At 36.7% G+C, this 24335-nt stretch overlaps 2 protein-coding genes across 3 annotated transcripts; both read left to right on the top strand.

The window, feature by feature from the left end:
- Positions 1 to 1042: 1042 nt before the first annotated feature.
- LOC107875320 (GDSL esterase/lipase LTL1) lies at positions 1043 to 5395 on the top strand. Its single transcript, XM_016721989.2, has 5 exons — positions 1043 to 1358; positions 1688 to 1815; positions 2853 to 3095; positions 3927 to 4179; positions 4879 to 5395. Exons 1-5 carry the CDS (start codon positions 1103 to 1105, stop codon positions 5106 to 5108), a joined length of 1110 nt encoding a protein of 369 aa, XP_016577475.2. The 5' UTR covers positions 1043 to 1102; the 3' UTR covers positions 5109 to 5395.
- A 3114-nt stretch (positions 5396 to 8509) lies between these two features.
- On the top strand, positions 8510 to 23735 carry LOC107875321. 2 transcript variants are annotated; one of them, XM_016721991.2, is made up of 16 exons: positions 8510 to 8890; positions 9096 to 9201; positions 12644 to 12712; positions 12872 to 13048; positions 13146 to 13219; positions 13787 to 13889; positions 14287 to 14329; positions 14682 to 14744; positions 15321 to 15550; positions 18117 to 18237; positions 18320 to 18417; positions 18592 to 18705; positions 18777 to 18947; positions 19758 to 19901; positions 19979 to 20124; positions 23448 to 23735. In XM_016721991.2, the coding sequence occupies exons 1-16, from the start codon at positions 8821 to 8823 to the stop codon at positions 23597 to 23599; spliced, it is 1881 nt and encodes a 626-aa protein (XP_016577477.1). In that variant the 5' UTR covers positions 8510 to 8820; the 3' UTR covers positions 23600 to 23735. The 2 variants fall into 2 exon arrangements, with proteins under 2 accessions (XP_016577477.1, XP_016577476.1); XM_016721990.2 differs by having other exon boundaries at positions 18777 to 18989.
- Positions 23736 to 24335: the final 600 nt, after the last annotated feature.

The following is a 24335-nucleotide window of genomic DNA, read 5'->3' as shown; positions in this document are numbered from 1 at the left end:
TTCCTTGTCTTGATTCTCTTATCTTGAGCCGGGGGTCTATTCGAAAACAGTCTCTCTATCTCACCTCTGAAGTAGTGTTATTGACTGCATACATTTACCCTCTCCAGACCTCTCTTAGCGAGAATATACTGGATATGTTGTTGTTGTTGTTGTTTACTATTAGATCCGATCCAACGAATGACATCTAGGACTATAACATGTCGTGAAAAGAAGCACACCGGGTATACATGCTTCGACCGTAATTATCAATGAATATTCATTTGAATCCACCATGAAAATTTAAATTAATGCTGAAATTTGCAGTATAGAAACTAAATTGGACTAAGTCATTGCTATCATTGTCCATTACTATTCGACTCTTGTGAGCTAGCTAGCTTGAACTAATAATGGATTCGATTGAATCAACCTTCATTCAAAAATTATACCGCATTATTAATAGGATAAGAGCTAGTTTTTCCATTATATGCCGGGGCAGACCTAGGTTGAAAATATTGGTGTCCCGGCACTCATTAAACCCGACGTAAATAGGTATAATTATATATATAAGTATATAAAAATTAGTATAAGATGGAAAAAAACACCCGTGAAACCAAAAAGATAGTTGAGTGTTTTAATTTCTAAGCGGAACCTTAAACCTTTGGTGTCAATATATGTGTTTAAACTTTCCGAGCACACATGACTTCTAAATTCTTGATTTTAAGGCTTACCAATGTTTTTTTCACACAAGTACTTTAATGTTCGAGTTTAATTATATTCATCATCAACTTAATTATTGAACTCACACTAAACTCTCCTCCCTAACATGACTATAAATGAACGGCTTAATTTGAAGCACGTATAACATATATATATAACATTTTAACCCAATCCCTTTTTATCTAAACTTTTTAGAAAAATCTAGTTTGTATAGCTAAGTTGGCCCCCATTTTTACTCACTTTCATGCTTTTTGAAAGCCGCCTATTAAATACATTCCAACTAACCAAGAACAATTAATAATCCATACTCATCCCCTTTCCTATATAAATAAATGATGCCTCATCACTTAATACTAAAGCCAAAAAAGACCAGTAATCTTTAATTTTTAGTCTAGTATATTTCAATATGCCTAGTCCATTTTTTGCTACTACTACTACTACTATTTTCCTAGTAGTGTTATTTATTATTGGAACATTTGTAAGTTGTAGTGAGGGTGCTCCTCGTGCTTTCTTTGTGTTTGGTGACTCTCTTGTTGACAATGGCAACAATAATTATCTACTAACTTCAGCAAGGGCTGATTCTCCACCTTATGGCATTGATTATCCTACTCATCGTCCTACTGGCCGTTTTTCCAATGGTTTCAATATACCCGATCTTATAAGTAAGACATAACTTTTTTTTACGTCCATCTCTCTTTAGTTATACGAGAGATCAGGAGGATCTAGAGCTAGTTCAGTGGGTTCCGAAAGTATTTTCTGTGAAAAACAATTTTTGTTGCTCCTCAAAAGTATTTACTATTTTTTTTTTTCTTTCTAAAACTTCAGCCAAACGCCTCAATTCTCTAAATAAACACTTACATTTTGAAGAAAAAACGAAATTACTTTTGAAAAATTTAATTAAAATAGTGGGGAAAAGGTCAATTGTGCAAATTATGCAAATGCCTCCCACAGAAGTGAATCTTATTTAGTAGTTTCTTGTATGCATGGACAGGCCAAGCTCTTGGTGCTGAGGCAACATTGCCATACTTGGACCCTGAGCTTACTGGAGATAAATTACTTGTTGGAGCAAATTTTGCTTCTGCTGGAATTGGAATTCTGAACGACACTGGAATTCAGTTTGTAAGTCCAATTCTGTTATTATAAGTAACCTAATTGTGTTGAAAAAAAAATTGAACTATGAACGTATAGAACTTAATTACAACGAAAAATGATGGTAAAAGGAAATTGTCACATAGAGCACTATACATTATACTATCAATTGTCTAAGGAAAGTAATGTTTTTAATCAGTGAGAGAATCCTCAACATCTAAGTTGCTCGGACTCTTCAAAAATGTCATGGCGTGCAGATCAGATCCTTCAAGAATAGTACATTTTTCGGAGGATCCAACACAAGTGCGACAATATTTTTGACGAGTCCGAACAACTAAGCTCAACATCCTCTGTGGAAGGCAAGGAGCTAACCAAATAAGCAATAGTTTAACAAGATGTCAAGGTCACATTTTTATCCAATTACGACTGATGCTCGTCATAGAGGATTTACATTTACTCATGATTACCTTATAATCCAGTTGCGTAAATAGTACATATATACATAATAATAATAATAAGTAGGGGTGTGCATCGGTCGGTTCCGTTTGTTTTTTTTTTATACTAAACCAATAATTAAACTAATAAAATATTTTTTATCGATTTTTAATCCTTAACGATTCGATTTTCGGTTTAACCGATAAGAAAATACTAGAAATAAAAAGAAATTGAATCTTAGTTGCAACAAAAATCCTAGATGATGTGTTTTAATTTACAGAATCTTAAAGTTTAAACTAAATATTGTTAGGAGAAATTAAGAGCTTGTATAATTGAAATAATAGGTTTGTTAGAGAAATGAAGAGAAATATATAATAAGTGATACATATATATATATATATAATCAATATTCTTATTGGGTTATCGGTTTACCCAATAACCTAATAAGAAAAAATCAAAACCGAACTAATAACCCAATAATTTTTTTTTGTAAAACCATTAAAACCCCGTTAACCTAATAATCCAATAATAATAACATCTTTATCAATTCAATTTATTGATGGATTTGATTTTGCACACCCCTTCATATTAGTCTGTAAAGTTTTACATTTTATTGTTGTGTTTGTTGGTAGGCAAGCATAATAAGAATAGCGAGGCAACTACAGAACTTCCAACAGTACCAAGCACGAGTTAGTGCTCTTATAGGAGAAGAACAGACAGAGAGGCTAGTAAATGGTGCACTTGTTCTTATTACTTTGGGAGGCAATGACTATGTCAACAACTATTTTCTCACACCATTTTCAGCTAGAAGACTTCAGTACAACCTTGAAGATTTCTCTGTTTACATCATCTCAGAATATCGAAAGATCTTGATGGTACAAATTAAATTAACCAGATTAAATTTTGATTCAACATGTTTAATCGGAAATGACGACTCATCAAATTATTAGGTCAAAACTAACAAAAAAACGCTAATAACTAATGTTTGGTGTGAATTTAGGTATAGAATCGTCAATTCTTTTGAAATAAAATTTACTACATGAAGAATATTATATGTCGTCACAATACTCAAGTATCTAAAATATATTTAGAAAGTATTTGAAAAAATTATAGTAGTAAAAAAATATCTTTTAACTGTGCTAAGTATCCGTTTGAATAGGATTACAATCCGGTCAAATTCATTTTTAATCTCTTTTTAGCCTTTTTTAAGTGTTTGGTAAAATAAAAAAGTACTTTAAAAAAACTAAAAACGGATTTAAAAAAAAATTAAAAGTGAGAAGCTGAGTACCGCCATTTTTTTACTTTTTAGATCAAAATTCTTTTAAGTTTGACCAAGACATTTACATTTTTATCTCTTGTATTTTCCTCCAATTTCAACAATACCCTGAATTTATAGCCCTTAAATATGTTATTTTTCTTTCTTTTTCTCTTTGCCGTTCTCTCCGACTCTTTCCTCAAGTTTCCTCTTCATCTTTGTCCTTTGTTTTTGAATTCTTAGAATTAAAATTATATAATATAATTCAATTTATTTATGGAGTTAACAGCAAGGACGATATTTAAGTTATTTTGACAAGAAAAAAGTGTTTAACAACATACACTTGTGTACAAAACACATCTAACAATTTTTTTTTCCAGCTTCAACACTTATATCCAAACTTATAATTTGTTGAGTAACAATTGCAATAAAAACATCAAATTGTTTGCAGAGATTGTATGAATTGGGAGCTAGAAGAGTTTTGGTGACAGGATCAGGTCCATTAGGCTGTGTGCCATCAAGTCTAGCCTCAAGAAGCACCAATGGAGAATGTGCTGAGGAACCTCAAAGAGCTTCTGCTATTTTCAACCCTCTTCTCATTCAAATGCTTAAAGGCCTCAATCAAGAACTTGGCTCTGATGTCTTTGTTGCTGCAAATGCTGTGGAAATGCAACACAACTTCATCAATAATCCCCAAGCTTATGGTATCACTTCTTTATTTATATAATATTAAAAGAAGCTCTTTCATATAATTTGATTTTTCTAATAGGTGTTAACTAGCATCTTATAGTACTACTAGTCGATATGGTTTCTCATCCGACGTTTGGTTCGATTAATTTATAGTACTAAGTATTCTTTACTAAAAACAACTCAATTTTCGAGACACAAATCCAAGATCTTTGATTTAAAAATGGAAGGGGAGTGAGGGGTACTTACCACCCTACCCTACTTATAACGCCTTTCATTATAATAATAAGTAGTTCATAAGTGTTGTAACAAACAAGATACATATGATAACTTGGAAAATAAAATAAAAAAACATCTTATAAAATGTTACATTACATTGATAAATGTAAAAAAAAATCTTTACACCATTAATGTATGCATATAAATTTCAACTCAACTTTAATGTTAAATCGTCTTTTTACATTATTACTATATTTTAAAAAATACTAATATTTTACTTGTTTTATCTTTTATGTTACTGGTCTCATCACTTGTTATAGACAATTACTTGAACATATGTGTTTGGAGACCCAATAATCTAATTCTTTTTTTTAAGTCCAGATGAAAAAGTTAATCAATGTGTGTGTATGTGTTTTAAATTCTTTTAAATTTACCTTCAATTGAATGGCACCATCAAGCAAGCGCCATTATTAATTATTTTTAAAATTATTTAACAGGTTTTGTTACATCAAAGATGGCATGTTGTGGACAAGGACCATATAATGGAGTTGGTATTTGTACTCCTGCTTCAAATTTATGCCCAAATAGAGATGTATATGCATTTTGGGATCCTTTTCATCCTACTGAACGTGCCAACAAAATTATTGTCCAAACAATTTTTACTGGTTCAGACAAATACATGATACCAATGAATTTGAGCACCATTATGGCTATTGACTCTCTCTAAATCCAATTATATAATATGTATCCTTTTAAAAAAAAAAAAAATGGGAGTAGGGGAAGGGAAAATGGGGAGAGATTACGACGTGAGGAATCGAACTCTCACCAATAAGTTGGAAGTTTAGGTAGCCAACCGATGGAGCTATTAAGATTCCTCCAATTATATAGTATGTATTTCAAGTTCCAATTTTATAATTGTAATTTTGTTATATATAAAATGTATGTGTATGATGATTGAAAAAGAGATGTAATATGTTTTTGTTTAATATATATAATTATTTAGTTGGTGATGTATATAAGCTAAATCATTCTGATCATATATATATATATATATATATATTTCTTTTGTTATCCAGCCTTCTTTCTAAAATAACAAGAATATCTTTTACTACTCAAAGAAGTAAGCAGAAAATGAAAGAAGAAAAAAAGAGCAAAATTTGGTTGCTAATTTAACAGTACTTTGGTTTGGATTGGAACAATGCATAAATTATTAACAATTTCTTTTTGGTCATTTTTTTTTGTGGTATGATTAAAATTTAAATAATTACATTTTAAATTTAATCTCAATAATTAGTTTTTAGGGTGTGATTCTCCTTGGATAATACCATATACTAGTTAATTTTTATGTTTCTAGACATCACCTTCCTTAATGAACCGGGGGATATGGAATCGGAATTTGGATACTGATAAAGGAAAAATAATTTGTGCCTTTATTTTTGAGAAACCGCTTTGTGTAACTTAAATTAACTAATTTCCACCATCCCCGAAGCACCCTTAAATTCATTGTTCTATTAAGTGGAAACGTTACCATTACAGTACTGAACCTCCAAAATAGTTGGCAAGGATTTGCTCTGAGAATTTTGAAATTCTGAAATAAATAAATAAGAAACTTAGACCCAAGATACAACATATTAGAGAGACAAATTTAATTTTACCTTTTCTATATATATTTTTAAAATTATTTGTTTCGGGTTGAAAAGTTTCTTTCACATTAATTAGATTTTAAAAGCATTTAAATAATTATCCATGATGCAACGTGCATTAATCTTGAGTTAAGACTGTCAACGTAGATTCGACTATTCGTTATAATTTGTTTAGTTTTATGATCTTTTATAAGCAATTTTTATTTTTGTACATAATATTCTTACACATAATTAAAAGATTTGAAAATAAATATATTTTCTTCTCTTTATTTTCTAAGTGACTAAGAAATTTTAATTCCTCTATAGGATTATGACTAATTGATTTAAATCTAAGATTATAGATAATGATTTATATTTTTACTCAAGCTATTTTGTGATGAGCTTCAGAATTTCCATCTCAATATTAGTTCTACCTATTATTGAAATTGGCAAACAAATAAATATTTAAGTTGATATTTATATACTTGCAGTTGCATTGTGAAAGTGTTTATTTTGGCTTAGAAGCACTTCAATAATTAAAAAGTAACTCTATAATACTAAAAAGATGCAACGGGAAGATTTCTCAAGCATTGGCTGATATAAATCTTTCATTTACATTATATGATATGTATTTATAGTATGATGTCATTGTGGTCATAAACAAATTAAGCAACTTAAAGTAAATGAATCAGTCGTCAATAGAAAGTGAATAGGAAGATAACAACATGAAAAGGAAAAGGGCATTAAAAACTATGAAGGCATCCACAATATTTAAGTTAGAAGCAAACACCATAAAGAATAACAAAGACCAAATATACTAACGTATCGATCATGTCGAATGTTTCTTCTTTAACGAATTTACACTTTTTTTGAAGATACACAAATGTCTTTTATTTCCTTTTGGTAAAAAATAGATGAAAATTTAAAGAATGAAAATTGTAAACAATACATAATGAAAGAAATAGCCTTAATCTTGATGATGAACGAAAAAAAAATACTTATAATGCCTCTATTTATAAGATAAAAATATAAAATATCAAAGGATATCATGAATATTACTTAATATAATTTAGGAGTTATGATCATCAAAAGTTATGGAAGTAATGAAAATAAAGACCATTAAATTTGTATAGTAAATAATACGAACAAATGAAATAGTAATTGATATATTCATTTTAATTGTTAAACAAATTAATTGATCCATGAAAAGAATAAAGGAAACAAAAAATTCAAAAAAGGGAGAAAAAAGATAAATAGAAATGGAGGTCATAGAGAGGTGTCACATCACATTGTCTATGTTCCCCCTTTATTATTATATATTGATTTGGTACATAATGAGGAAAATTGTCCTCAACCTCAAAAGTCTAGCTTTGATACCATGATAAAAAAATGAATCTTGGGCCTAACTCAACCTCAAAAGTTAGCTCATGAGGGGAGGATTGCACAACATCATGTAAGAAGACTAAAGACCTTTTGACCCATCGATGTAAGACTCCAATATTTTGTCAACCTATCGATTAAGGGGTTATTTGGTCATTTCATACAAGATTTGACAAGCATCTTTCAATTGTTTTGTCAGCCTACCGACAAAGGGGTTCTTTGATCATTTCAAACAAAACTTGGTAAGCATCTTTCGGTTGTTTTATCAGACTACCGACCAAAGATTTTTTTGATCATTTCAAACAAGACTTGGCAAGCATCTTTCGGTTGTTTTGTCAGCTCACCGACCAAGGGGCTCTTTGATCATTTTAAACAACACACTATAACGTGTGCTACATCCTCATGACAGCCGTGTCACATGTAACTTCAATCACACCGTCAAAATGAGTATAAAAAGTGCACTCCAATTTATATCGAATGCTTTGTTTTAATTCTCTGTTTGGCTGATTCTTATCATAAGTTTTTTCTTTCATCATTTAGTTGATCTTCATTTTAGGCGCGCATACAATCTATTGATGCCATTTTATTGTTGTTGTTATTTGTTTATGCTTCGTTACAACTTTGTTCATGCGTTAATTAATTGATTGTGAAGTAGAAAGAATTTTTTTTTAATCACCATGTGAATAGCTTTTTTATTAGTGGAGTTTTTATTTCACATGCACTAAAAATAAGTAAAACTGTTGTGAAATGGATTTGGTCTAAATTAATTGAACGTACTTAATAATTAAAGAGGAGTAACAAAAAAACACTATTAAAATACACAACAAAATCGATTGACTTGATTGAGTTGATCTCAGCTGAAAAAAATAGATCGAGCTCGGTCAATTTTAGCACCGAAAATAGGAAGATAGAAAATCAATCTAGTTTAGACATTAAATATTTTGCAAAGATATCTTTAATATAGCCAATAGGGTTCGATCGGTTTTATTTAAAAATAATAAAAATAAAATTGAAAAATCAATCAAACTCAGTTGATCTTTTGTTTTTTCATTTTTTGTATAAAAAAATGTTCGAGCTCATTTTTTTTTTTCCTATTTTAAATTTAGGATCCGATTCGATTTTTTTTTTTTTTTTTTAAAATTTGTTGTGCTTTTTAGTAGCCACCCTCTGTTTTTAAATTCATTTTCATAATAATTAGAGCTTGACCAAAAATACTTTACTTTAGCAAACTTATTAAAGAATTAATATGCTTAAGATTTATATTTACTCAAAATAAACCTAGAAGCTTAGATTTTGGATAATTTTAGCTAAAACCTCATCATTTTCCCTTATATAAATTCTTGCTATAATTTTTTAATTAATTATTTATTACGTTTTCCCATTTTGTATATAAAATTTTGCAGCTTTATGGAGTATTAATCTCGGGGTGTTGAAAAAATGGGGGAAGTTAAAGTTCCATCATTGGTTGCCTTATGCATATACTCAATCAGAGATGAGCTTATTAAAGGTAACACCTTTTCTTCTTTATTCTAATCTCAATTTTTTTTCTGATGACGTGACACATATCGATAGATTTAGTCGAGTTGTGCAAAAGTTGATCCGGACACCAGGATTATTAATGAGAAAAAGAAAATCTGATTTTTTTTTGGTTTTATTGAATGAGTAACACCCAATTTTTGCTATTGATTGACATTTTTGTTTTTGTTTTTCAGTTGATAATGTTGAACTATCATCAGTATTGTATCAACTACCTACTGAGTTGCTTGAGCAGTTGGCGCAGCAGCTGCCTCCATTGGCTTTGGAGAAACTACATAAAGGGTTTTTAGCTAAACATTCTCATTATAGATTATTTATTTGTGTGTTTAGATTCCTAACATCTTGTTGTGTTTTGCTGGGTGGAGGGCAATTTGCCCCGAGTCTCATCAATGTGAGCACCTAGTGTAATCCCACAAAGTGGAGTCTGGGGAGGGCAGGATGTATGCAGTCCGTATCACTACCTTAGAGGTAGAGAGGCAGCTCATGAATAAAACTCTAAAGCAATATATATAGAGAAACAAAAAAAAATCACGGCAAAATACTATAGACAACCTAACAAATCACTCGAAAGATTAGTCATGACCGAAGTGTAAAAGAAACCACAGATAATAACTAAATACAAAAGACAAGCAACTATACGAGTAATGCGCGACTAATAGTAGGCTAGTCGATGTATGAACCACCGTAGGGCCAGAGGTAAGGTTTATGTCCCCTCGTTGTATTTTCTGCTTTGTTTAGTTATAATAAGGCTTGGAGGCGTGCAGCTCAACCCCTAGCGGACTCTAGCCCCATCCCAAATCTTTGTTCACCAATGTTGGGCCCCCATATTATATTGTCCGCGCTCCAGTTAATGAGGCTTGGGCGTGTGGGGAGTGTTAAGTATCCCACATCGGAAAAGGGATGGGTAATTGGTCTCCTTATATGGACTTGGGCAATCCGTCCTTCATGAGCTAGCTTCTGAGGTTGAGTTAGGCCCAAGATCCACTTTACAAAAACAACTTTGACTTAATTATCCATGTTTTGCATTTAAAAGCATGAATATAAGTATTTATCTCCTCTTTGATAGGCTTTTCCTTGTGCTGAGGGTCTATCTGAAACAATCTCTCTACCTCCCAAGGTAGGGGTAAGCTGTGCATACACTCTACCCTCCCTAAACATCACTTATGTTACTGTCGTTGTTGTTGTCAGAGAGTAACAACAACAAACCCAGTGTATTCCCACCTAGTGGGGTCTGGGGTAAGATGTACGCAGTCCATACCTCTACCTCTAGAGAAGTAGAAAGGCTGTTTCCGATAGACTCCCGGCTCAAGGCACGAGATACCATACAAACACATAGTAAAGCACAGAAGCAGATTACATAACATAAATACGTCACCCATAGGTAATATAAAACAGAGGAAAGCAGAGGAAAGCACACAGATTCGTAATAAAACATGGAACACGGAATACGGAATCATAACAGGAATAAAACCCCCACCAAGTAATTCCCTACACTAGCGACCCAAACTGACCCTAGTCCTCTGCCCTAATTCGCGTCCTCCAGACCTTCCTATCTAGGGTCATGTCCTCGGTGAGCTGTAACTGCTCCATGTCCCGCCTAATCACCTCACCCCAGTACTTCTTCGGCCTATCCCTACCCCGCCTAAAACCATCCAACGCTAGCCTCTCACACCTACGGACCAGGGCATCCATGCCCCTCCTCTTCACGTGTCCGAACCATCTCAATCGGGCTTCCCGCATCTTGCACTCCACTGAAGTCACACCAACCTTCTCCCGTATAGTCTCATTCCGAACTCTATCCCCTCTATTCAGCCCACACATCCAGCGCAATATCCGCATTTCTGCCACCTTCATTTTTTGGATGTGGGAGTTCTTAACTGGCCAACACTCCGCTCCATACAACAAGGCCGGACGGACTACCACCCTGTAGAATTTGCCTTTAAGCTTGGGCGGCACCTTCTTATCACACAGCACCCCGGACGCGAGCTTCCACTTCATCCACCCCGCCCCAATACGGTGCGAGACATCCTCGTCAATCCCACCGTTACTCTGGATCACGGACCCAAGATACTTGAAATTATCCCTCTTACATACCTCCTGTGCTTCCAGCTTCACTACTACCTCATTCTCCCGCCTCAAGTCATTAAACTTGCATTCCACATACTCTGTCTTGCTTCTGCTCACCCTGAACCCTTTAGACTCAAGGGTTTGCCTCCACACCTCTAATTTGTCATTCACACCCCCTCGAGTCTCATCTATCAGAACTACATCGTCTGCAAAAAGCATACACCACGGCACCTCCCCTTGAATACGCCGCGTCAACACATCCATCAGCAACGCAAACAAAAAGGGACTAAGAGTAGATCCCTGGTGTAATCCTGTCCGGACAGTGAAATGCTCTGAGTCTCCTCCCGCCGTCCGCACCTGGGTTTTCGCTCCATCATACATATCCTTAATTGCTCTGATATATGCCAGCGGTACTCCACTCACCTCCAAGCATTTCCAAAGCACCTCCCTGGGGACTTTGTCGTAAGCCTTCTCCAGGTCGATAAACACCATATGCAGATCCTTCTTCCTTTCCCTATACTGTTCCACCAATCTCCGTACCAGGTGGATTGCCTCCGTCGTCGAGCGGCCGGGCATAAATCTGAATTGGTTTTCCGAAATAGACACTATCCGTCTCAGCCTCACCTCGACCACTCTCTCCCAGATCTTCATAGAGTGACTCAATAACTTAATCCCCCTATAGTTATTGCAACTCTGAATGCCCCCCTTATTCTTATAGAGAGGGATCATGGTACTCCACCTCCAAGCCTCGGGCATCTTTGCCGTCCTGAAGATTTCATTAAACAATCCAGTCAACCACCTTACACCAGCCTCTCCAACGAACTTCCAAAACTCCACCGGTATCTCATCCGGCCCCGTCGCCCTACCCCTTCGCATCCTGCGAACAGCCTGTCTAACCTCTTCTACCTTAAAACGTCTACAATAGCTAAAATCCCGACACTCCTCTGAGTGCACCAGTTCTCCTAACACAATAGCTCTATCCCCTTCGTCATTCAAGAGCCTATGAAAGTACGACTGCCATCTATTCTTAATGTGGCCGTCCTCCACCAACACTCTACCGTCCTCCCCTTAATGCACCTCACCTGATCGAGGTCACGACCCTTCCTCTCCCTAGCCTTAGGGAGTCTAAACAACTTTTTCTCCCCTCCTTTCCCCTGTACTACGTGCTAATACTATTAGTAGTTTGTCACCATCAGAATACAAGCATCACTCTTGTTATATAACATATAGTATCGTTCACCTCAAAATCTGGCCACATTTTCTCTGGAACTAGATACCAACAAGCTATTTGGCAATGCACTTGGAAAGAAATACAAGAATTTCATATAGCAAAGATTATATCTGCTTCTTAGCCGTATGTGTCATTTGCATCTCGGTTCCACTTCTGTTCTCAAAAATCTATCATCTCTTTTAGTCTACTGAAAGTTCATTTGTCGCTACTGCGAAGCCAAAAGGATATCAATAATGGTGTATCGTTTGAAACTTTTGGTGCATCTGACTGAGGAAGTGGTTTGGAATTAATAGTTATGAAGCTAGTAAACATGAGTCATATGTATAACTGATATAGTTGATATTATTTAGTTTTTTTCACATGGATATGTAGTGGTAGGGGTGCATAATAACGCCTGAACTTTAACCAAAAAATCTTGTGTTGCAGGAAATCTGACATCTTGGATGATTATGAGCTTTTGACTGACGGTGTTGATAATAAGAGAAAGCGTAAAAGGTCTGCATTTGTAGTTTCATATAGGAAATTGAGCGTGTTTTCTTTCTTCAGTTTCCTGGTCATAAAGAAAGAGTATATTACATCACAGGTAATATTTGTAGAGAGAGAGAGAGAGAGGTTACTCGGATATACAGTGAACTTGGTATATGGTTCCTGCAGATATCTGAATTTTGAGGAAGAGTGGAAAAATCTCTATGAAGCTCGGTGGCCTCCTTGCTGTCGGTTTTGTAAGAATTTCAAGAGTAAGTCATTTACCGGATCAGCAAAAGGAAAAGAAGTAGAGTGTGAATCCACAAATGACTGGCAACAGATGTACTGGGAAGCACATTTGCAGAGGTACGAACATCAATGATCTACTTATTGGTGGTGACCACTATTTTATATGGCTTCAGTTCACCTGTCATTTTAAATTTCCACATTTTTTAATGAACAGTTGCCTGGACAATACAGCAGAGCTTGCTATATTCCCATCTTTTGATAGTCAGATTAGTGAAATAGAAGTTCCAGGTAAGAGATTCATGTTGATTGATGTCTCTTATCATCAATTGCACCACTTATCTTGATGCAATTTTAGATACAATTGGGGTTCTGCACTGGCTTGGTAGAAGCATTTATAAAAATAAAATTGCACCACTTTCTGGCAAGTCAATTTATGGCAGCCATGCCCAGATCCTTCTTTATGCATATTCTTTTAGATGCCGTCTTGGGTTAAAATAAAAAATTTCTATCAAACATTCAAATCCTCTTGTGGGGTTAACTTTTCTTTCTTCCTTTTCCTCTTTGAGTCTTGTCTAGTTGGGTAAGGAATATTTTATACACACTCTACACAAAAGCTATGTTTTGTACAAAGGGTTTAAAGAGGATTCCGAAGGAGGTTGAATCTTTACAGATGCCTATATTTTCTTCCATTTTGGTGTCACAAGTAGTACCTTTATGCTGATGTGTTTTCCTGTTCTGGAAAAATTATAGCTCAAGAAAGTTCTACAAAGATACTTCTAAAAAATAAGTTCTGCAAAGATGCCCTAAACTAGCCGCGTAAGATATAGTTGATACTGGCTTCTTTTGTTTGTGCAGGTTCAATCCTTAAGTATATTGATCATAGGGGACACATCAGTAGACTCACCTATGACTATTCCAAGTTTGCTTATCACTGCCAACAATTTGGAGCGTATGCCAGGTCTATTTTTACAATTTTTTTTTTAAATCTGCAGGTGTTAGCTATTTCAGAGGACATTAAGCTTCATGACAAAAATATCTTTAAATGCCATATGCAAATAAATATTCCTATTATTACTAGTCATCATCTGAACACTGCATACGTGAAGTATCAGTGAAGGTTGGAGCTGGGATTCTCCTCTGCAGTTTTTTACTTTCTCTTCCTCCTTGAAACAGGGGGTGTGCAGAATAAATGGTTGTTTTTGAACACGCAAAGTCTAAATTTGGAGCCTTCATGTGCATGTAGATCCATCATTATTGCATATCATTTGTGCATCATGCCACATATTGTATTTCAACTACCGTTCTTGATGTTCTCAAATATAGCTCATTTTGAATTACATTTGTTTTGATTGCAGACACCTGAGATTGCCAAATGTTCTGTGTGTGGAAGAAACTTGTGTAAGTTGTACTGTTGTACATACCGTGCACTATATGTTCTCTGTTTTAAATTGAATGTCTAATTTACTTTCTAATATCAAGCAGAACATTTTAAATTGAAATCACATATAGATGTTTAACTACTTGATGCAGATAAACATTAGCTTCCAACTGATAGTACTAGTGTGAAATTTCATTTTCTAATTTTTTTGTCAAACAGAAAAAGAACAACATATAAAGTAAGTTAGAAATGCTGGTTTAACGAATATTCAGACATTACATTTAATATGCAGAGAAGAGAATAATTGGTTCAATGACCTATAAGGCTTCCGTTAGTTTTTCTATGTTATTACCTTATATTTCTTTGTTGCAGCTTTTACTTAGAAATGCAAGGTTGGAGAGTTTGGACTTACACTGGATTAAGTCTGATGAACATGTAAGTTTAGTTCTCTTATATATGTTCTGTACATCTTAGCTTTCAGGATAAAGCAAAATTTACAAGTAACGAAACTAAGAAGAGGAAAGATTAACCCCTAAGAAACTGTTTGAAATAAGATATAAGACATCCCACTGGCTTCAGATCTTAATATATACTTTGACATACATTTATTTCTGGAATTCAAATCAGAACTAAATGTGTGAAGCATATTTGTTTCGATCTGATAATATTACCAATGGTATTCACATTATCTCCTATAGGATGTATCCGCAACACAACCATCATTATTTTAATACCCGCTAGTCTAGCTCTGCAGTCATCTGTAAAACTGTTCTCCCCGTAGGATATATCTTTGACAGTAGTAGTATCAGATTCGTGATAGAGTTATTTTTGTTCCTTAAGATTTTATGCCATGTTGTCTCAACTGCTTGTGCATTTTCTATTTGGGTATGTAGTAAAAAGGAAAATTGCCAAAAAAAATCTTTGTATTGAATTCTTATATGCTGGAGTAGAACTTGTTATGCTGAAGAGTTAACTATTACAATGCTTTTCCTTTGTCTTTCAACCTTACAGGTCGAGGGGTTATGCAAACTCATCAGCCAGAACTATCGATCCCTAAAGTCTATTAAATTCATGCATTGCAAGTTTACAGTTGCTTCCCTTAATGCAATTTGTGACTTGCTATGCATGCACTCTCCTCAAGCACTTGGAATACAACATTTCTCAATCAAGACATCAAGCTTCCTAGAGAACGATTTTCCTACCTTGCCTGCTGGACTGGTATCTTTGCTATCATCAGGGAGGTATAGCGGATTCCACTGCAGCTTTCGTCAGCTCCTTTCTCTAACTTTTCTATGCTTTATACTCATAATCGCTAAGGCTAGGGAGAGGAAGGGTCGTGACCTCGATCAGGTGAGGTGCATTAAGGGGGAGGACGGTAGAGTGTTGGTGGAGGACGGTCACATAAAGAAGAGATGGCAGTCGTACTTTCATACGCTCTTGAATGACGAGGGGGACAGAGCTATTGTGTTAGGGGAACTGGAGCACTCAGGGGAGTGTCGGGATTTTAGCTATTGTAGACGTTTTAAGGTAGACGAGGTTAGACAGGCAGTCCGCAGGATGCGAAGGGGTAGGGCGACGGGGCCGGATGAGATACCGGTGGAATTTTGGAAGTTCGTTGGAGAGGCTGGTGTAAGGTGGTTGACTGCATTGTTCAATGAAATTTCCAGGACGGCAAAGATGCCCGAGGCGTGGAGGTGGAGTACCATGATCCCCCTCTATAAGAATAAGGGGGACATTCAGTGTTGCAATAACTATAGGGGGATTAAGTTACTGAGTCACTCTATGAAGATATGGGAGAGAGTGGTCGAGGTGAGGCTGAGACGGATAGTGTCTATTTCGGAAAACCAGTTCGGATTTATGCCCGGCCGCTCGACGACGGAGGCAATCCACCTGGTACGGAGGTTGGTGGAGCAGTATAGGGAGAGGAAGAAGGATCTGCACATGGTGTTCATCGACCTGGAAAAGGCGTACGACAAAGTCCCCAGGGAAGTGCTTTGGAGATGCTTGGAGGTGAGTGGAGTACCGCAGGCATATATACGAGTAATTAAGGATATGTATGAGGGAGCGAAAACCCAGGTGAGGACGGCGGGAGGAGACTCAGAGCATTTCACTGTCCTGACAGGATTGCATCAGGGATCTACTCTTAGTCCCTTTTTGTTTGCGTTAGTAATGGATGTGTTGATGCGGCGTATCCAAGGGGAGGTGCCGTGGTGTATGCTTTTTGCAGACGATGTAGTCCTGATAGATGAGACTCGACGGGGTGTGAATGACAAATTAGAGTTGTGGAGGCAAACTCTGGAGTCTAAAGGGTTCAGGGTGAGCAGAACCAAGACAGAGTATGTGGAATGTAAGATTAATGACGTGAGGCGGGAGAATGAGGTAGTAGTGAGGCTAGAAGCACAGGAGGTAGGGAAGAGGGATAAGTTCAAGTATCTCGGGTCCGTGATCCAGAGTAACGGTGAGATTGACGAGGATGTCTCGCACCGTATTGGGGCGGGATGGATGAAGTGGAAACTCGCATCGGGGGTGCTGTGTGATAAGAAGGTGCCGCCCAAGCTTAAAGGCAAATTCTATAGGGTGGTAGTCCGTCCGGCCTTGCTGTATGGAGCGGAGTGTTGGCCAGTTAAGAACTCCCACATCCAAAAAATGAAGGTGGCAGAAATGCGGATGTTGCGCTGGATGTGTGGACTGACCCGAGGGGATAGAGTTCGGAATGAGACTATCCGGGAGAAGGTTGGTGTGACTTCAGTGGAGTGTAAGATGCGGGAAGCACGATTGAGATGGTTCGGACACGTGAAGAGGAGGGGCATGGATGCCCCGGTCCGTAGGTGTGAGAGGCTAGCGTTGGATGGTTTTAGACGGGGTAGAGGTAGACCGAAGAAGTACTGGGGTGAGGTGATTAGGCGGGACATGGAACAGTTACAGCTCACCGAGGACATGACCCTAGATAGGAAGGGCTGGAAGATGCGAATTACGGCAGAGGTTTAGGGCCAGTTCGGGTCGCTAGTGTAGGGAATTAATTGGTGGGGGTGTATTCCTGTTATGATTCTGTATTCAGTTTTCGTGTTCCGTGTTCCATGTTTATTACGAATCTGTGTGCTTTCCTCTGCTTTATTATTCCTGCATTCCTGCTTTACTCTGTTTTATATTCCCTATGGGTGCCGTATCTATGTTATGTCATCTGCTGCTGTGCTGTACTATGTGTTTGTGTGATATCTCGTGACTTGAGCCGGGGGTCTTTCGGAAACAGCCTTTCTACTTCATCAGAGGTAGAGGTATGGACTGCGTACATCTTACCCCCCCCAGACCCCACTAAGTGGGAATACACTGGGTTTGTTGTTGTTGTTGTTGTATGTTCAATCTGACAACTTACAAGTGCAATCAATGACAGTATTTAAGTGGACTGAAGATCCATCTATGTAATATTTCCTTAAATTATATTTTATACTTTTTAGTTTTTGAATATAGTTTCCTGGTTGATTCTGGGTAATTTGGTTATTTTAAATCTATATATCTGCAATAATCTCATTTCTTTCAAGCCGAATTTGGTAACAGTATGGGATTTAGTAACAGTTCAAAGATTTCAAACTTGGCTCATAGTTTCTCTTCCGTTGGAGACAAATTTCATGCCTGTCAATTTAGTTCCTAAATGGAAGAAAATTCTATTTAAGCTTGTAATTGATGCTCATCTTAGAGATACGGAGACTGTCATGTGATAGTTATGATCTGAGTACTTTAGTGCAGTTCATTACTGTATCCCACTAAATGATTCCATAGACTTACATTTGTGGATCATGTTTCTGCTAGGTCCTTGTCTTCATTATGCTTATCAGACAACCATCTTCCTCGACATTTTGCGAGGATGGTTTTTGATACCCTCGTTGAAGCTTCATCTAGTATTATCGTTCTGGACCTGTCAGAAAACAATGTGAGTAATGATATGTGCTCTGCTCCTTTTATACCATACTGATGTAATCATCGATCGGCCTATAGAGAATTTCACATTGCAGATCACGGGATGGCTTTCTCATTTTAAATGGAAGAATAGTATCACAGAGCCATCTGGGACATATAATTCATTGACGTCATTAAAGGAACTTAATTTAAGGTATGTTTTGACTTTTCAATTCATTCCTCAAAGAAGTCTCCTCCCATACTCAACTTCCTTAGCATAAGCAGTTCCATAAAATTTTAATCACAGCTGACTTAATGAGTTTTCACAGAAGATGTATTTGTATTATCTTTATTGCAATACAAAGTTTACTTGGTTCTTCAACCTCAGGAACTGCAATCTACAGACGGATGATGTGGATTGTCTAAGATATGCTCTAGTCCACATACCTAATCTGGAGCAACTTGATCTTAGTGACAATCCTATTGAGAATTCTGGAATCAGGTTTGTTGAATTTAGCCATCTGTGTACAGTGATCAACTTGCTAAGGTCTCACAAGTGCGTCTTAATTTCAGGTGTCTAATCCCCTACTTCAAAGAGATGTCCCGTAGAGATTTCCCGCTTGTTGAATTGAAGTTGGAGAGTTGTGAGCTTACATACGTTGGAGTTTCTGAACTTCTAGAAACTCTTTCAACTTGGAGAAAACCACTGAATTCACTCTCTATTGGAGGCAATTCTCTTGGCCGGTTCGTAAAAGGGATGCAATTAGACGATTTTCTTCGATCTCCGTAATTCTTCTCCTAAATAGATGTTATTTTCTGAGGAAAAACCACATATTACCTGGAGAGTTAGTTTATCAGTTGGCCTTCACAGGCTTTCTTTGTGCTTTAAGTTCGTAAGAGTTTACTGTTCGATGTTATCAACTAAAGTTGTGATGTGAAACAAGAAAATAAACAAGATAGGAATTAAAAGATAGAAATTAAAGTGAGATAGACACAACTAAATTCATACAATTAAAATATGTAATGGTGAAACTAACCAAAACACCACTTAGTTGAGAATTAGGAGCACCTAATCAGGCCTCCTTGAAGTAGTGCCACTTTGATCTACATCAAGTTGGGAGACATTTTAAGCCTTGTTCTCAGTTATATTGATGCCATGTTAAACTGTTTCGACTGATAAGGTGAATGCCATCATGGAAAATTTGCTGCATATCTAATCTTTTCTTTTTGTCTCTTGAGTTGTTCATCAGGTCATTTCATTGTTTGGTGCTTTGATAGTTTTCCCGTTGTTGTGAAGTTCTCTCTAATTGGATCACCAAAATCTGAGAACCTGTTGCATTTGATTTCTCGGTGACTTTAAGACATCAGATCTCCTTTTAATCTTTGCTAAATTTCTTCTCATTTGACACTTTTCATACTGCAGAAGCTCGTCTGTGCCATATTACCCTTTATTATCCTCATTTGACACTTGCAACCTTTCTCTCAAAGTTGACGCTTCCAGCCTTTCCCATGGGAACAATTCTTTGATATTCTCATTAACCAACTTTTTTGTAGTGACATAGGAACACCATTAGGGAAGTTTATATGTGGAGGTATTCAAGTTCTTGATATTGAAGACATTGGACTAGGTTCTATAGGCTTTGCGAAAGCAGGCGGGGAGTTGGTAAAGGAATCAAAGCTCCAGTCCCTCAACATAAGGTTAAAGGGATTTTTTCATTGAACTTTTGCTTATGGATTTTGAACTGAGAGTTAACATTTTCATTAAACTTATGCAGCAAGAATCGAGGTGGAACTGAAACTGCAATATTTTTGGCGAAGCTTTTCTCTTGTGCCCCAGATCTTACAACAGTAAATGCAAAATACAATTTTATGCCAGCAGAATCTTTGTCAATACTTTCCAGTGCTGTAAAAGCTACAAAAGGTACAACCTTCTAATGCTCTGTTTCTTCTCTCGCTGTGGTTTCTCTCTGTTGCCAAAGTTTAAATTGTCAAAATAATATTGACAACAGGTTACGAATATAAATTGATATTTAAGCGTTCCAATCATGTCAATCTTTTAGAAAAAAAAAAAATTAAAAAATTAAAATTGGCTTTTCATTGATATTAGTAAAAGTACATGATTTGGAGACTGGTATACCAAACTTATATTTGGTGCTTGATAAGTACTTAGCAAAAGAGTAAGCCTAAATAAAAGCCAGTGAAAAGCTGCTGACCAAGCTGTCTAAGGGGGTTCAAAAATAACGATAGCATCTTTTGTTCTTTTTGATCTAAAGGTGTCCAAATCCATTCTATCTAGATTTACAAGGCCTCGAACCTGTCCGGGAAGGTTAGAAAAGGAGTTGAAGACATGGTTTGCATCAGTTGTGTGATTGATTGCGGCAAGCTTTTCAGCTGGTTGATTAGCTTCTCTAAGACAATGTTGGGTCGTAATCGTAAAACCATGCTCTTCAACTAATTTCTGTATCTTTACAGGAATATACATTTTCAAAGGGATGATCCAGTTATCATCAATGATAGCCTTGGCTTAGAAGCATGTAGTCTGTTTCTCCAATCACTAGGTTGATTCCTCTCTGTATGCATAATTCTAGTTCATGTAGCATAGACGTTGCCTCTGCCCAATTGCTGGTTCCTTCTCCAAGCGTGACAGTGTATGCCATGATAACGTGATCTTTTGAGTCTCTCAAACTCCACCATCACCGCACCTGCCATTTAAACAAGATCCATCAATATTTAGCTTACCAAAAGGAATAGGTGGTTTAATCCATCAATATAATTTTAGGAAGAATAGGTTCTCGAATGCTGATCAAAGGTAAATTATAATGTTGTTTGAACATGGCAAGTCTCTCAAGAGATCCCATGGATCCAATACCCCTAATATTCCAAAATATTGTTCTAAACATCAGAAACATTAGGTTCTAAATCCTTTGAGCAATCTTGATCTTTGTTGTTGTCACCTCTGGTGTAGGAGGTATCAAGTGCCCCCATGTCATTATGTGTTCCTCTTGTTGATAAATTATTAAAGTAGGTCACATCTTGTTGGATTTGATGGGGTTTATCAATATCCTCAAAATCCATTGTTTTGTCATATCCCCGGGCTAGGTCGTCATTTCATTTGGAGCCTTCAACCACAGCTTGTGTCATCTCCAGGTCTTCACTCCAGTTTAGATTCTCAGGTCCCTCTCTTACATCTCCAGGATCTATTACTAGGTTGCTCACATTAGGATTGTAGTTGATATCCTCACAATTTTTCTCCTTTGCCTTCTTTCCTGCTACTTTCTTTGCCAGGTTTGGATTGAGCCCAAAATTAGGCGTTATCATGTTTTTAGTATCCATTTGCTTGATAATTCCATCGCTTCCCATCTGTTCATTCATTAGGATCATATAGTCTGGGATATTCGTGAGCCCACCCCCGAAACCGTGGGCGAAACTAGACTTTTCAACTTGGATGTGGTACTCGGCCTCTTTGTGTTGATTCTCATCAAGGTTGGACAGGTCTGGAGCTTTCTCCTTCTTGTTTTTCTTTGGTCCTATTCTTTTCTTTTGCTTTACGGATTTTTGTTGCTTTGTTCTTTCCACTTTGTCATTTCTGGCCTTGATATGGTTCAGAACAGTACTTGTGGTCACCTTCTCCTCGACACCATCTGCTTGGGCTTCTGAAGATTCCATAACTTCATCCCTTTCGTTGTTTTCTTTACTGTCATTTTCTTTTGGGAAGGGCATTGAGTTTTGTCCAGGGTTTTTGTTCTCCCGGGCAGCATTGTTTTTAGCCTTTCCTCTTCCTTATTTTCGTTCGATAACTTGCCAACCTTCTTCATCGTTGTGCTTCTCATTGCTCTGTTGACCTGGCCCTTGGCTCCCTTGTTTATTTTCCTCCATTCTTCTCATTAGTTGCTGTTGATTTGCTTGTATTTGTCCTGTTTCCCCTTTCTTCCATTTCTTTCACGACTATCTCTATCCTCCTTGGTAGCTTGGTTCCTTTGTAGTAGGAGTCTGCATTTATCCTCAGAATGGCCTTGGATGTTGCAGGTTCTGCAATACTCCGGAAAGTCTTCATATTCTACTTTTTGGGTGAACGTTTCCAACTTCCCTTCAGCATTTCTGATTTCCACTAGAACTTCTGTAATTCTGGGCTTAGCCAAATCTATATCAACTCGGAGTTTAGCGGTAGTGGGTCTGCTTTTAGTAGAAGTAGCTTTGTCCATGGTAAATGGAAACCCAATTGGATCAGCTATTCTACATAGAGCATCCCACCCAAAAAATTGCCATGATAAACCTGGTAAGGTGATCCGAACCGGTACTATAGATGGTCTTTTATCTTGTTTAAAGAAAGATGTCCATTTTTGGAGTTGCATAGTATAATCTCCTTGTAGAGTGATGTAGTTTTTTGAAGATAAGTTTTCATAATCCTCAAGGTTTTCTACATCTATGCAAACACGCTTCGGATCAAAAGCCCCAATTTTTGCCATACCTTTCAGTTTCACGACATTGTTGAACTCTGTTCTTATAATGTCTATTGAAGGTCGTATCCTCGAGAATTTCCCAACAAAGGTCCACCGGCAGGTCTCTGTGAGGATGTCATGTTCTTCCTCAGTGAAGGCCACTACTGGTTTGCCTTGGACAATTTCATGTGCTCTCGGAGCCAACTCGTCTTTCGATTTTTGAACTCTCTGCTTTTGGTTTCGGATAGCTCCTGCATAATTTTGTTTGGATGATTCTGCGTCTTTGTTGTGTTGGCCAATTTGGTCCATTTCGTTTTGTTTTGGGTTGTACATATTAGTTGGGGTTTTCTGGTGATTAGAGTGGACGATTTGGGTGTTACTGGTGGGAAGAGTAATCCACTGTAAGGCTCATATTCCGGTGGAAAGTGGGAAGAGTAATCCACTGTAAGGCTCATATTCCGGTGGGTGATTTGGCATACAGGTGGCTAAAGAGCCGTTACCACCACCGTTAGTAGTCGTTACGTGAAAACAAGGTCACAACCTTCTATTTAGCATGTCATATATCTCTTTTGCTGATTCTTTTGGTTAGGTGAATGTAAACTTTAATCAGAAAATAGCACTAAAAATGAGTTTGCTCTCAACTTAGTAACCTTTCCTTTTTTTTTTTTTCTTTTAGCCCCTCTACTGCACTTTCCAGTTTCCCATTCAAGTTTTAGCATAATATTTGAGAAACTAGAAGGGAGCATGTGAGTTGATGTCAAAAGCATTTTCGAATTCATTGACCTTTTTCTTTGCTATTGGTTAGGTAAACTGGAGAAATTGGACTTGAGTGGAAATGTCCTGTGTGGAGAAGCACTTGATTTATCTTTTCTGGCCGAGTTTAAAGTCAACGGATATTCTGTTTTGGAACTCTCGCCTCCACGAGCTTTAAATGAACCTTATGATGATGATCCTTAGTTGCCCCAGGATCTGGTTCAGAAATTGTATTAACGTTGTTCAATGTATGTATGAAAAACAATTTGCTACCATACTATACTACTTTGTATTATTTTCTATGTATTGCTGTATAATGTTTCGATCATCTTTCACGCCACTGGGTTCAAAAGCATGTTGTGAATCGTGTTTGGTAGTTAAGTGGAGAGAGACAGTCAGAAATGCTTGCTTGTGTGAAGGCTTAGAGCCCTTTTCGCTAGGTCCAAAAGCTTCCGAAAAGATATGAAACATGTGATTATGTTATGTACTCCGATAATGAAAGAGAAATTGAAGGGGAATTTTTATTGCTAATCCAAATTCAATACAAACTAGCTATTACAATTGATAAATTGAATTGGATACTACGAGAGATAAGTCGCCATGGAAGCTTCAATCGTCACCTTCAATGGCGATTAGAGATAGAATTAGTCGAGAGGAGGAAGAAGTAGTTAGGAAGAAGAGAGAAATGAGAGAATGAGAGGAAAAGATCGTTGGGATTTTACCAAAATAATCCATTCCCTCCTTCACAATAGTTCATTGTGTTTATATTGAAGTGGACTGTCCGTGCCTCTCACGTGACCCTAATGTATGTCTCTCACGCGACCATATACTACAGGTCATGACAATCCTTCCCGCTTAAAATCAACCTTGTCCTCAAGGTCATTGTTGAATACTTGACTAGCAGTTGATGATTTGGTTTGTTCCTTAGGAAATATAGAGC

The sequence above is a fragment of the Capsicum annuum genome, chromosome 6 (genome assembly GCF_002878395.1).
Source record: "Capsicum annuum cultivar UCD-10X-F1 chromosome 6, UCD10Xv1.1, whole genome shotgun sequence".
Classification (NCBI taxonomy): Eukaryota; Viridiplantae; Streptophyta; class Magnoliopsida; order Solanales; family Solanaceae; genus Capsicum; species Capsicum annuum.
This window is presented reverse-complemented; position numbering and strand designations above follow the sequence as displayed.

What these genes read in the sequence shown, in the direction of transcription:
- LOC107875320 (XM_016721989.2), top strand. Translation starts at nt 1,103, where the DNA reads ATGCCTAGTCCATTTTTTGCTACTACTACTACTACTATTTTCCTAGTA. An exon ending in CAATATACCCGATCTTATAA is followed by an intron (nt 1,359 to 1,687) that starts GTAAGACATAAC and finishes ATGCATGGACAG; the next exon opens with GCCAAGCTCTTGGTGCTGAG. An exon ending in CAATAATCCCCAAGCTTATG is followed by an intron (nt 4,180 to 4,878) that starts GTATCACTTCTT and finishes ATTATTTAACAG; the next exon opens with GTTTTGTTACATCAAAGATG.
- LOC107875321 (XM_016721990.2), top strand. Translation starts at nt 8,821, where the DNA reads ATGGGGGAAGTTAAAGTTCCATCATTGGTTGCCTTATGCATATACTCA. An exon ending in TGGACCTGTCAGAAAACAAT is followed by an intron (nt 18,238 to 18,319) that starts GTGAGTAATGAT and finishes TTCACATTGCAG; the next exon opens with ATCACGGGATGGCTTTCTCA. An exon ending in CTCCAGTCCCTCAACATAAG is followed by an intron (nt 19,902 to 19,978) that starts GTTAAAGGGATT and finishes AAACTTATGCAG; the next exon opens with CAAGAATCGAGGTGGAACTG.